Source organism: Dendrobates tinctorius, unplaced genomic scaffold, assembly GCF_039654945.1.
Source record: "Dendrobates tinctorius isolate UK_male_01 unplaced genomic scaffold, ASM3965494v1 ptg000084l, whole genome shotgun sequence".
NCBI classification, from domain to species: domain Eukaryota; kingdom Metazoa; phylum Chordata; class Amphibia; order Anura; family Dendrobatidae; genus Dendrobates; species Dendrobates tinctorius.
The window spans coordinates 28390025-28404126 of NW_027361752.1; the positions used below are offsets into that span (position 1 = coordinate 28390025).

General features: G+C 39.3%; 1 protein-coding gene across 7 annotated transcripts in view; it reads left to right on the forward strand.

Moving 5' to 3' along the window:
* Positions 1 to 14102, forward strand: part of NCAM2 (neural cell adhesion molecule 2) — a 588464-nt gene that overhangs the window by 482951 nt on the left and 91411 nt on the right. For all 7 annotated transcript variants that reach the window (XR_012233936.1, XM_073584499.1, XM_073584500.1 and 4 more), the window contains one exon: positions 12391 to 12571. Coding sequence is in view for 6 of the 7 variants with exons in the window: in XM_073584499.1 (XP_073440600.1) it covers positions 12391 to 12571 (181 nt within the window). In the remaining variant the exon portion in view is untranslated. The remainder of the gene's footprint in view (positions 1 to 12390; positions 12572 to 14102) is intronic.

Sequence of the window (14102 nt, forward strand, 5' to 3'; positions counted from 1 at the left end):
ATAGAAAGATTGGTTGAGCAAATGATGGGGCCCAAACTAACTAAATAGGACAGGATAGGAAAGCCGCTGTCTGCCATCCGCAAAAACCCTATCCAAAATATGCCAACCGACTGATAGGAAAAACAGGCCCTGAAGTCGCTAGGCTTCAAAAGACTATATCAGCACTCAGGTATATTCTGAAGACAGAGCAAAAGATCAACAGATCAGAGACAAAAATTGAATTCAGCTCACCCCCGGCCAGGGATGGCAGAACTCCCAAAAAACAAGGCAAAACAAAAACAAAACTGAAGTGTACAAAGCAGAGCAGAAAAACTTAGCTTTGAGACGCAGGAATCAGACTGGTCTCCAAGAATCCAGCAGGATCACCAGCAAGGCAGAAGGGCGTCGGCTGCCTTATATCCAGTCCTCAATTCCAGCCACCCAGTCATCATCTAGCTGCTCAGGTGTTTGGTAATCAGCCTCACTACCTTCCTGAAGGGAAAAATGAACTCACAACAGTGACCCGGTCCGTGGGCATGGGTGTCCATGCAAAGGGGTGAATAACATTTATAGGTGACACCACCTGTGGTTTCTGATCAGATTGACCAGCGCTGCAGTGTCGCTTCTCTGGGACAGATGTTGTGGTGGAGCTAAGATGTAGAAGCCCTGCACAGGTAGGGCCGTAGTCGCAGGGCAGATGAAAGAGTTGGTAGATGGTGTACAGTGCAGGATGTAGCAGAGCCGTGCGCCAGCTGCAGGAGAAAGATGACAGACGCAGTCATGCAGTTCCTTTACCTGTACTTGGTAAGTGCCATACAGGACCCAAAGTACAGATAGAGAAGGAGTTCGTCAGCCTGGAAGCAAATTAGGAATTCTCTCTCTGCAGCTAGGTAGTGTGGCCTCCGTTCTAGCACTTTTCTGAGGTACTCGCAGTACTGAGTTCACTGAAGTTCCCCCTGTTGACTCTCTTTTGAAACTTTCTCATATGCCAGGCAGCCGTAGCCTTTTCTTTCTGGCTCACACAAGTCGCTGCTGGGGCCTCCAAGCCTTAGTTGGGAACAGAGCATTTACAGCTGCTACTTCCTCCGGTTTTTGCTGCAGGACCATCAGTGTCCCTACAAACTCGGAGACCGGAATCCGGACCATGCGCTCCAGCTAGGAGTGAGCCTTAACTCTGCTCATCCTCCAGCTCCCCTTTTCACATCCACACACTTCCCCTTCCCTTCACAGACTGCCCTAACTTCCCTCCTCCCGACCACAGAGAGCAGCTCCTCAGCAGTCAGGTTCAGAGCTCTCCCTGCTGGCCTGGAGTGGGAACTGTGTTGTGTGTTGGTTTAACTGCTAGAAAGAATCTTCGTTGCTCCCAAGCATGACATCACACTCCCTAGTGGGAAGGTAATGCCACTGTGGCAACCGTACTCCTGGGGGCGACACAAGTGCATTGATGCCCAGCCACTGCTAGATGATTCTGCTGGTACATTGACCCAGACCACTACATTCCGCTCGTACTCTACACAGCCAGAATCTGACCCTGATGAAACTCAGGTTCCCCTTCCCGCATGCTATACCACCTTACACGGTGACAAAGAGGAAGATGCAGATGAAAGTGCAGGTTCCTTGAGCAGGTAGGGGGGCATATTCATGGGCGACGGCACTGGCACAGGGCCCCTCATAGTACGCAAAAGTGTCTCTGCCGGTGGGAGGGTGGGCCTCCCGCCATACTATGAGGGGCCCTGTGGCAGTGCCGTTGCCAATGAGTGGGCCCCCCCTGCTTGCTCAGGATCACAGCACTTGCAAAGTTGAAATACTTTCCTCTCCCTGATCCACCGCCGTGACGTCTTCCTCGTTTCCTGACAGTGACATTCTGGTCCGAGAGCGCGATGACATCATGTCTGTGTGCCCTCTGCCTAAACAGTCCAAGAGCAGAGAGATGGAAGATGGGGACGACGAGGAGTCCAGACTAGTAGAGGGATTCCCTAGCGAGGAGACTTATTTAATTGTTTTAAAGGTTGGGAGCAATTTTTGGAGAGCACTATACTCTGGAGAATGATATATGGGGCCCTCCACACACCGGAGCATTCCAAAGGTGGACATCACACACTGGAGCAGCATTTACAGGGCCCATTATACACTAGAGCATTAGAAATGGGGCCCATTAAGTTTGGAGCATTATTTGGGCCCATAAGACAGTGGAGCTTCATCCATGGGGACCAACATATACTGTAGCATTATGTGGAGCTCATCATATACTGTTTCAAACATTATATGGGACCAATGATTCTGTATGGATAAATATATGGGCCTCATTACTCTGTATGGCGCACTATGCGGTGGCAATAATACTGTATGGAGTAATATACTGTTCTTTTTTGGAGCTATTGGAGAATTTAAAATGGATATCAGTCATGTGATGTAAGAAGTGAAGTATTTTTCATTGTACTATACCGCTATTTCTCTGCCGTATCAGAGGATCATGAATTGTGGTATGTGTTAAAGGAGCCCATTGACACTCTTTGGCCCTGGGCCCATGAAAATCTGGAGCCAGTCCGACCCCCCCCACAACTTTAGCCAAATAACCCCCAGTTTTCAATGCCTAACTATTATTATAAAGTTAATTAAGGTTGACAAGCTTAAGTAATAAGAATTGATGTTTTGGCATTAAAATGGGCACTGTACAGTAGGTGTGTTTACTGTCCTCCACTCACTGCCAACTTTTCTTCCCCATTGACTAGCATTGGGTTTTGTGTTTCAGTCGACCTTCGACTTTTCACGATAATCGGCCGATTTCATTCGACTTGACTTTTGCGAAAGTCAGGTTTCATGAAACCCGACTCGACACAAAAAAAGGCAAAGTTGCTCACCTCTACAATGCACCCCTTCCCACTCAGTCATGGGTATATGCTTTGGGATTTTATTTTTATGTCTGTTTCCTCCTCTACCACCATATCTACAGGGTGAGCATGCTACCCTCGCTATAAACCTATTAAGAGTGTTTCGGATGCCCATATTGACAATTTTTAGAGGCCTATCTCAAACATTCTTTTATACATATATGTACACACCCCAGGGTAAATGTTTTTCAGCCCATGCACTTAGCACATAGGCAATACCAGTCTATGATACCCACAATTTTTTTGAAACCAAAAGCGCTGGTGGGCTTTATTAGTATATGATCCAGTGCCTTGTTGTGGGCTGTCAGTTGGCCATCACTTAGAGAGTTCACATACTGCATTCAGGATTTCACAGCCAGCACACAAGAGTTTGTACAATAAGTACAGAAGACCCCGGTCTCCTCCATAGCAGGGTGAGTAGATGAAAAATGCTTCACTCTATTCCCCAGCAGGGTTGATGAAATAACAGTCCTTGATGTTGCAACATTAAACTATTTGCTTTTTTCAGGGCTAATTGAAATAGATTATATTCTGTTATAATAACATCACTCTTATCTGCATATACTTATGGCGTATAATAGGCACCTAGTCAGGGATTATCGCTTTGTAAATTCTAATTGCTGTTGTTTTTCTCCATGGACTTATTGACCAATTCATAATTTTTTTTACGGTAATCTTTACTCAGAAATTCATCAAAGCTGTCAGTGTTACTTGCGTTCCTCCAGACTTTGTTGCTACCATGTATAAGAAAAAATCTTTTCCTTGCCGATTCAAGTCCCTTCTATATTTTAGAATAATACTTCTCTTATCTGCAATTCGTCTATGGAGAGGTGTTGCAGTAGGTATAGCATATGACAGGCATCTAGTCAGGGATTATTGCCTTATAAATTCTAAGCCTTGCTTATGCTTTCTTCCATGGACTCATTAACAAATTCATGTTTTATTATGGTAATCTATAAATTCTTCAAAGCTGCCAGTGTTACTTGTGTTCCTCCAAACTTTCCTGCTGTTACATACAGGAAAAAATCTTTTCAGGGTTCATATCTCTTTTATATTCTACAATAATACTACTCTTATCTGCAATTCGTATAAGATGAGGTGTGTCAATAGGTATAGCATATGACAGGCATCTAGTCAGGGATTATTTCCTTATAAATTCTAAGGCTTCCAGATCCTGCTACTCTCCATGAACTCATTGACCGATTCACGTTTTTGATGGTATTCTATACTTAGAAATTCATCAAAGCAGGCAAAATTAATCGATTTAATGTGTCAACTCACAGTTTTTTGTAGCATCTGTATGTAAGAGGTAGTGATGTGACACTTTATGTTACTATAGCTGGAATTACAAGTTCTGAACTCTCAAGTGGTTTGTTTCCATCTATCTCTGGGTGCTTCTTAAAGTATATTTGGAGTCATTGTCCTGCTGGAAGACCCATGACCTAAGATGCAAACCGATCTTTCAGACCCTGCACACTACATTGCAAGCCAAAATACTTTGGTAATCTTCATACTTCATGATGCCTTGCCCACAATTGAGACACCCTTGGGCCAGAGACAGCAAAATAACACCTACACTTCATTAAACCTCCACCATATTTGACTGTAACTACTGCATTCTTTTATTTTTAGGCCTCATTTCATTTACAGTAAACAGTAGAATTATGTGTTTTGCAAAAGCTGTATCTTGGTCACATCTGTTTACAAAACGCCTGCAGGCCCTCTAATAATAGTGGCGGCCACCTGCCGTCCCTATATATATTGTGAAGGCCAACTGCTTGCCTTCCAAGTTTCACATTTTACAGTATTAATACGAAAAACAAAATTTGCCCAACTCAGATGGATAAATTATATTGCAGTAGCAATATATGGCTATGCAAAGCTGGCCCTCCAAAAATGCTTAGTGATGGCTGTCTGCTGGCCCTCTAAAATTAGAGTGAGGGCTGCCTAATAGCTCTCTGACAATAGTGATAGCCACCTGCTTGTCCTCTAACTATAGTAATGGCCACCTGATGGCCCTCTACAAATAGTGATAAGCACCTAATTGCCCTATTAAAAAATATGACTATCGGAGTATTAAAATGATAACATTACATTTTCTGTAGAATATTTTTTCACCATTGAAAGCCCGTGTTAACATAGCCCAAGGTGTGGAGGAGCATTTTTTTTTTACTTATTTATGTTGCCTTATATACAAGTCATTATCCTGGAAAGAATGTTTCTTAACATTTTTTCCAGTCAAATCCATTTTAACTGCAGGTTTGTATGTTTTATCGCCAGTCCGTAAAACTGGCATAATACTCTGACAACATTGTTCCCAGCAGCGACCTGGATGAAGAGATGCTTACAGGGGTCTTCCCTATGCTGTTCCCATGCCATTTCATCGCTGTTTACATAGTTTTCAGCAGTTTTTAGACCCCTTCCAGGCCTCGGGAAGGGGGTAAAGGTTCCCATTATATTTGTTACTTGTGTCGAGCACCCGACTATTACTATTTGCTCGACTCAAGTAATGAGTACCCGAGCATTTTAGTGCACGTTTATCACTTCTCACATTTATCCTGCGCTCTCCATAGAGCTCTTACGTTAGGGTTTCCATGTAAATTCCCCAAAACTGTGATTCAGACAAAAAAACAGACAGAACCACTCACTTATGAGGCATATGGAGCCATTTTGGACTGCTCTGTGTTCCGGTAGCATCCAACATTTTAAGTATCTTTTTAGCACACAAGTGTGAATGACCACAGATCTGTGCATGCATAAAAAGATGGAGACCACCGGAGCAGACACCAAACGGATTCCAAAGTTTCTCTATCTGCCTGTGGGTGACTGTGTTGGAGGTTTTGTCTGAATTGCATATTTATGGAATTTACACGGAAACCCTGATATAAGTACTCAGCCTAGAACACAAGAATGTGATCCCAGCCTTGTTTTGAAGGCAATCAAAAAATATTATGCACCCAAAATGTTACAAGTAAAATCTTATTTACCCCACACAAAACCAGCCTTCACTCAGGTCTGTCATCTGTCAGTGAGACTATGTGGGGTTCCCATGTTACTTTTAGAAGAAAGTCTGTTAGAAAGCAACACTTCTCCATCACCTCCTCAAATAAAATTACAGTTGTGGACAAAAGTATTGACACCCCTGCAATTTTGTCAGATAATACTCAGTTTCTTCCTGAAAATGATTGCAAACACAAATTCTTTGGTATTATTATCTTCATTTAATTTGTCTTAATGAAAAAACACAAAAGAGAATGAAACAAAAAGCAAAACATTGATCATTTCACACAAAACTCCAAAAATGGGCCAGACAAAGTATTGGCACCCTCAGCCTAATACTTGGTTGCACAACCTTTATCCAAAATAACTGCAACCAACCGCTTCCGGTAACCATCAACGAGTTTCTTACAATGCTCTGCTGGAATTTTAGACCATTCTTCTTTGGCAAACTGTTCCAGGTCCCTGATATTAGAAGGGTGCCTTCTCCAAACTTCCATTTTTAGATCTCTCCACAGGTGTTCTATAGGATTCAGGTCTGGACTCATTGCTGGCCACCTTAGAAGTCTCCAGTGCTTTCTCTCAAACCATTTTCTAGTGCTTTTTGAAGTGTGTTTTGGGTCATTGTCCTGCTGGAAGACCCATGACCTCTGAGGGAGACCCTGCTTTCTCACACTGGGCCCTACATTATGCTGCAAAATTTGTTGGTAGTCTTCAGACTTCATAATGCCATGCACATGGTCAAGCAGTCCAGTGCCAGAGGCAGCAAAGCAACCCCAAAACATCAGGGAACCTCTGCCATGTTTGACTGTAGGGACTGTGTTTTTTTTCTTTGAATGCCCCTTTTTTCTCCTGTATACTCTATGTTGATGCCTTTGCCCAAACAGCTCTACTTTTGTCTCATCTGACCAGAAAACATTCTTCCAAAACGTTTTAGACTTTTTCAGGTAAGTTTTGGCAAACTCCAGCCTGGCTTTTTTATGTCTCGGGGTAAGAAGTGGGGTCTTCCTGGGTCTCCTACCATACAGTCCCTATTCATTCAGATGCCGACGGATAGTACGGGTTGACACTGTTGTACCCTCGGAATGCAGGGCAGCTTGAACTTGTTTGGATGTTAGTCAAGGTTCTTTATCCAACATCCGCATAATCTTGCGTTGAAATCTCTTGTCAATTTTTCTTTTCCGTCCACATCTAGGGAGGTTAGCCACAGTGCCATGGGCTTTAAACTTCTTGATGACACTGCGCACGGTAGACACAGGAACATTCAGGTCTTTGGAGATGGACTTGTAGCCTTGAGATTGCTCATGCTTCCTCACAATTTGGTTTCTCAAGTCCTCAGACAGTTCTTTGGTCTTCTTTCTTTTCTCCATGCTCAATGTGGTACACACAAGGACACAGGACAGAGGTTGAGTCAACTTTAATCCTTATCAACTGGCTGCAAGTGTGATTTACTTATTGCCAACACCTGTTAGGTGCCACAGGTAAGTTACAGGTACTGTTAATTACACAAATTAGAGAAGCATCACATGATTTTTCGAACAGTGACAATACTTTTGTCCACCCTCTTTTTTATGTTTGGTGTGGAATTAGATCCAATTTGGCTTTAGGAAAATTCTTTTTGTGTTTTTTCATTTAAGACAAATTAAATGAAGATAATAATAACAAAGAATTTGTGTTTGCAATCATTTTCTGGAAGAAACTGAGTATTATCTGACAAAATTGCAGGGGTGTCAATACTTTTGCCCACAGCTGTAGTTGAAATCTGCGCTCCCAAATCCAAAAGCCTCATTCGTTCTGAGCCCCACTGTGCCTAAACCACAGTAAGCGGCCAAATGTTTGGCATTATTGTACTGGAAAGAGAGCACTTAATTTACTGGATGCGTGTCTCCAGAAGCACAAGCTGAGCACAATATATGGGGTCGCTACAATATATGGGGGCTCTACACTGTATGAGGACACAAGGTATGGGCCCTAAACTAGTATATTTTCAATTCTCCAGAATAAAGCCTGCACCTGTAGATGAATTCACTGAGAGATGAAATTTCTAAAATGGGGTCACTTTTGCGATTTTTTTTACATTGTTGTGACAGTTTAGAGGCTTCGCAAATGTCGTCATTTAGCTATTCTATCAAAATCTTTACCCCAAAAGCCAAATAGCACTCCTTCCTTATTTGCACTGATGTGCGGCCTAACAGTAATTTCTGACAACATGTGGAGCATCACCGCATTCAGGAGAAATTGCACATTATATTATGGGGTTCAGTTTCACCTCATCACCCTTGTGTACCTGAAAATTTTCAGCAGTTACAATAATTAAATTTTTACCACTAAAATATCATATTTCCATGTCTCAATGTTATAAAATTCTGTGAGGCACCTATGGGTTAAAATTGCTCACTAGTCCCCTAGATGAATTCCTTAGGCAGTGAAGTTTCCAATATGGGGCCACCTGGGGGGTTTCTACTGTTCTGGTACCTCACGTGCTCAGCTAATGGAGCACACGATTTATTCATGCGAAATCTGCATTCTAAAAGCCAAGTAGCGTTTCTTCACATCTCATCCTTGCCATGTACTCAAAGAGTAGTGCGCAACTGCCACATTTGGGAGAAATTGCATAAAGAATTGTGGGGTCCAATTTCTCCGAATCTCCCTAGTGAAAATTATAAATTTAGTGCTAAAACAGTATTTTAGTGGAAACAAATACTTTTTCGTTCTCATATCTAAATGTTATAAAGTTTTGTAAATCACCTGTAGGTTATAAATGCTCATTACATCAGTATATGAATTCCTTGAGGAGTCTAGTTTCCAAAATGGAATCAGTTGCTGGGGATTTCTGATGTTTTTGCATGTCAGGGGCGCTCCAAATGCGACATAGCATTTACAATTTATTCCAGACCAATATCACTTTTTCCTTTCCTAGCACTGTCATGTGCCCAAAAAGAAGTTTTTGATTACATATGGGGTATCATCTGGAGAAATTGCGCATCAAATTATGTGGTCCACTTTCACCTGATGTCTATTGTGAAAATTACAAATTTTGGGAAAAAACATCATCCATTCCAGCCATTTTTGCATTAAAAAGTCAAACGATGTGCCTTCCCTTCTGAGCCCTGCCCTGCTCCCAAACAATAGCTTCCTCCAACATATGGGTTATTGCCGTACTCATGAGAAATTACAAAATACATTTTGGGGTTCATTTTCTCTTATTACCCTTGCGAAAATAAAAAATTTGGAGCTAAAGTAAACATTTTTTGAAAAAAAGGAAAATGGTAATTTTTTCCTTCTACTTTGCTTCAGTTGCTGTGAAGCACCTGAAGGGTTAGTATACTTCTTGAATGTGATTTTGAGGACTTTGAGGTGTGAAGGTTTTAGAAAGGTGTCAATTTTGGGTATTTTCTGTCATTTAAGCCCCAAAGTCACTTCAAATTGCTTTTGCAAATTTTGTTGGAAAATGAGAAATTGCTGGTCAACTTTTAACCTTTATAACTTCCTACCAAAAAAAATCATGCTTTAAAAATTATGCAGATGTAAAATAGACTAATGGAAAATGTTATTTATTAACTCTTTTGTGTGACATAACTCTGGTTTAGGGGTATAAACATTAAAAGCTGGAAAATTTTCAAAATTTTCTCCAAACTTCCAATATTTTCACAAACAAACGCAAATTGTATCCAACAAATGTTAGTACAATATGTCACGAAAAAACATTCTCAGAATGACTGGCATCTGTTGAAACATTCAAGAATTATCACATAAAGTGAAAATGGTCAGATTTGAAAAATGTGGCTTTGTCATTAAGGTGAACATTGGCTCAGTAACTAAAAGGTTCATTTAAAAATATTTTAATCATTTTGTTTCAAATAAATAAATATGAAAAATAAAAATTACATTAACTTGTATTTAATATATATTTTTTAACAATAACATTTTGGAGGGCTTGGAAACACAAGGGAATTTCCTTGGGATCCAGGCTGTCAGTATAAAACCATCTTATCCTGTGATCTCAATGTAAGGGGTCAAACAGTGGGAATATTAGGTTACTCCATGACATAGCCTTTAATTTAGGGGCATAAGTTATAATTAGCATAGCTACAGTTACTTATAACTAGCATAGCCACAACTATTTTTAATGGCATATGCATAACTATTCTACCCTTGCATTTACTCGGTCCTGTGTGTCACAGTAAACACAGGACCTTCAGCTATACTTGGGCCATGGTATGCCAAGAGGTTACGGTAAAAAAAAACTTTCTAAAAACTTATAGAATAAGAAGGTTGGAGTGTGTGTTTTTTTTAAAGGTCTAATATTGCCATAAATATTTTTTATTCTAACCCCTGCTCTTACTCTTTGTCATATTACAAATTTCCTCTATTTGGCACTTTACTCTAAAGTCCTGACTAGTCTTTGAAAGTTTCAATTTAGTGTAAAAATGTTGAATTGTAGAAAACACAAAAAAAGTCTCTTTCCTTTTTTTTATTAAACAGGATTATCGGTACTACTTTTTACCAGGTGTCAAGCTTTTTGTGGCTTACGACAATTAATTGCTAAAATCTCCTATTTCTAATTCAACTATGGCCAAGGGGAGTTCTTGTAGATAATTGGTTTTTATAACGCAAGCTCTACTATACTTTCTCCCTATCTAGGTAGAAGATTATTTTTTATGTTTTAAGTAGTTGTTTTAATTGTCTCATTTGCATTGTTTCATGAGTTCAGCTGCTTCCCTGGTGAGATAATCATCAGTCTTTAATGCTTTCTTGTGTTCAAGTGTATAAGACCTTTCTTACAATTGTATATATTAGCAAATTATGCTGCTTGAAATATTACTGTATATTGTAGCCAAAGTGCTCCCTTTTCTTGAAGAACCTGGTTGAGGCCGTGAGCCAGATTCAGGCAGCAGATGGCAGGTGTGGAAGAGCAGAATATATTCCGATGGTCTACAATACGAAATTATAGAACATCCCTCTATGTATCTCCTTAGTAACAATTCTCTAATAATTATAAGCCATGTAATTTATTGTTTCAATTCATAACCTCTAACAGATCATAGAAATCTAAATTGAAGATAACAGTGGGCCCCAAAAACTTCTTGGCCCTGTAAAGCTTCATAGTTAGCACATATGCCTGCTTCTGTTGAGACAAATCAAAATCATTTATGGAATTGGGCGCTTGGGAGTAGCCCGCCAATCCCCATGTCTTCAGAAGTCAAGAAAGCTTGAGCTGTATTGAAGCCAAAATATACATGTCGACTTATACGGCTCAAAATGCATGACGACATTCTGAATTGGTCCAAAACTCTGAGCTAAAGAATTACTTAAAATATCCTTATACTGTAGCTGTCAATGTTCATTTGTCCCATACAGGACTCCAAATCCTTCACATAAACGAAAAGATAAATGACATTTTGCTGTCACTAGGGTTAGTTTAGGAGATTACTGCAAATAGATTTTTCTTAAAGTAGCCATCCATTTATTTTTGTAATTCGTTCCATCAGTACTTCCCCAATATATATGTATATGCATAAACTGTCTCTTTCTTTGTGTATACAGTATATACTGTATATACACATGCATATATATAAATGTTTAAAATAAAAAAACACTTATACTTATACTCATCTTTCCACATTTATAAACACAAAAATTATTGACCTAAATTTACCACTTACATGAAGCCCAATATGTCACGAAAAACATTCTCAGAATCGCTAAGATCCATTGAAGCGTTCCAGAGTTATTACCTCATAAAGGGACACTGGTCAGAATTGCAAAAAATGGCCTGGTCATTAAGGTCAAAATAGGCTTGGTCATGAAGGGGTTAATACTGTGATTGCTCACAATATAACTCCATATTCATTTGTAGTATTAACACAAGGGAGTTTTGTTATTATCACTTACCTACCTTTGGAAGTTGATATGTCTGACTTTAGTATGTCTATTTTTATGCTTTAAGTTATTTTTATTATTTAATAAAGTATATATTTTTCATTGATTTTGAGCCTTGCACATTTCAATTTAGTTATTGTTGAATCTATTGGTGCATTTTGGCCCTTTTTATATTGCTCCTTATACTCATGTATATGTTTAAATTAATTTTAGATTAAATCCCACATACATCTAAATAGCAGATGCCAAAAGCAATCATTTTGTAGCTAAAAAATATAAAGACTGGGGTGCTTTAAGCTGCGTTAGCCTAAAATTAATACTTGAGAGTATGGCAGTGCTTGGTATGGACTAATGATTGTGAGTAGTCAAAAGTGTCCCTTTATTTATTCTCACACCCAGAGTTTAGGGAACATACCTGATCAGCAACTTCCCGCAACCCCTAACCTTGAGTGCTTTATGGAAAGTCAAATAACTTTCTTTAGTGAGCTCTTTCCTTGTACAATATGTATTAAATGATCTCTTCTCAAGATGTGTGCTAAGCCAGCTCAGAAACCAAAATTCTTACATTATTGTCACATAATGTATAAAACTTGTATAATTAAAATAATGTAAATAATAAAGTTTGTGCTTTGTCCTACAGAAAGACAAAGAAGATCAGTGGCTGGAGAAAAAGTTCCTTGGGAATAAAGACCATATTGTTCTGGAACATCTACAATGGAATATGGGATATGAAGTTCAGATCATAGCAACTAATAGACTTGGTCATTCAGAGCCAACAATGTATGAATTTATAATGCCACCAAAACCTAACATTATTGCAGGTAAGTTCAATAATTCTTCCATGCTTTCTCAAATAATTTTAAGTTCAGATTAAAGAGTTAGACTGAAAGTTGATCTGAAATAAAGTCTGTTTTGTTCCAAAAACAGCACAACTCTTCTTCACTGTCTTATGTCTGGTATCTCAGAGACTGAACTGTAGCACTAACTGCAGTTCATTGGAAAGAAGGAGGCCGTTTTCCAGAAGATACAGTAGCTTCCATGTTTCTTTCTCTGATAGATTGCCTCAGTCATAAAACTAAGCACAGGTGTATTACAGTCAAGCTGAATATTCACAAGTGATAACTGGGTGAACGTTTGTGACATCTCTCCCGGCTCTGCCATACACATGAACATTTGACACTTCTGACCATTTATGTTTTCAATGGTAAGAGCAAATAAAGTCAACTTAAGAATTCAAACCGCATGATTCTTCATACAAGTTAGACTAATGTGGCATGAAACTGATAATATGGTCAGCCAAACGTCAATAAGTGCATATGGGCCTCAGACAACTGTTATCACAGGAGATGTCGATCATGCATGTCTGATTTTAGACTGACAGTTCTTTTGTTTTCCGAGAGATGCACCACCACCAGACATGTCTAGCAATGGCTCCCTCATTCAAAATCGAAACCACTGCTTCTAAGTATGAGGGAAAAGGCTGAGAAGGCTGCCAGCCAGATGATTACACTATCACCCCAACATCATCCTGTTGGAGCAGAAATAGGAGACCTCCATTTACATTAGGTTGGCAGGTGTTCCCGCTGATATCATTCGTTTCAGTCAAACATTAGCCTAATATGTATCGGGACCCTAATAAGTAAAATTTGGAATTGAAGATTTGTATTGTCAAAACTGCCCATGACTAAAAAGCAACAAATTAAATGAATTATTCTAACCCTTACCCTACCTTGAACCTCAAAACATATTCTAAAGCTAAACTTTGCACATTTTCATACGATAACAATGAAAAAAGTAAAATGATACCATGTGAACTTTCAGATATCAGTCCATTAATACAATGTTCTTATTCCTGTTGTGTGTTTTATTTGTAATTATTTTTTTATTTAGATGAACTAGAAGTATAGATGTAGAACAATCCTGAAATTACAAGTATTATACGTGGGACCATTCTACATTGTCATGGCTTTTGTAACATGACCCCTGACCCATTACTGAATCAACCTGTGCAGTAGTTTACTTCATGTCTCTGAAGTTCACAAATGTTGTTGTCAACTTTTGTGTTTTGGAGAATCACTATTGTGTTGGTTTCTGCACCCACAAGTGCCCTGATTTGTCACTCCAACCCTTCCAACAGCCAGAGAATATAGTACAATCACTTGGCCGCTGAGTTTCATGCATATCTGAATTTAGTAAAAAACATTATACTATGATAACTTTTTTTCTGTTTTATTGTACAACAATTATGTTTTTGGCATTGAAAATTTGTCTCTTATACAAATGTGAAAAACACTGAAACTATAGAATTGTCAAAGACACCGATAGAGCTGTAGATCATAAGTAGAAATAGAT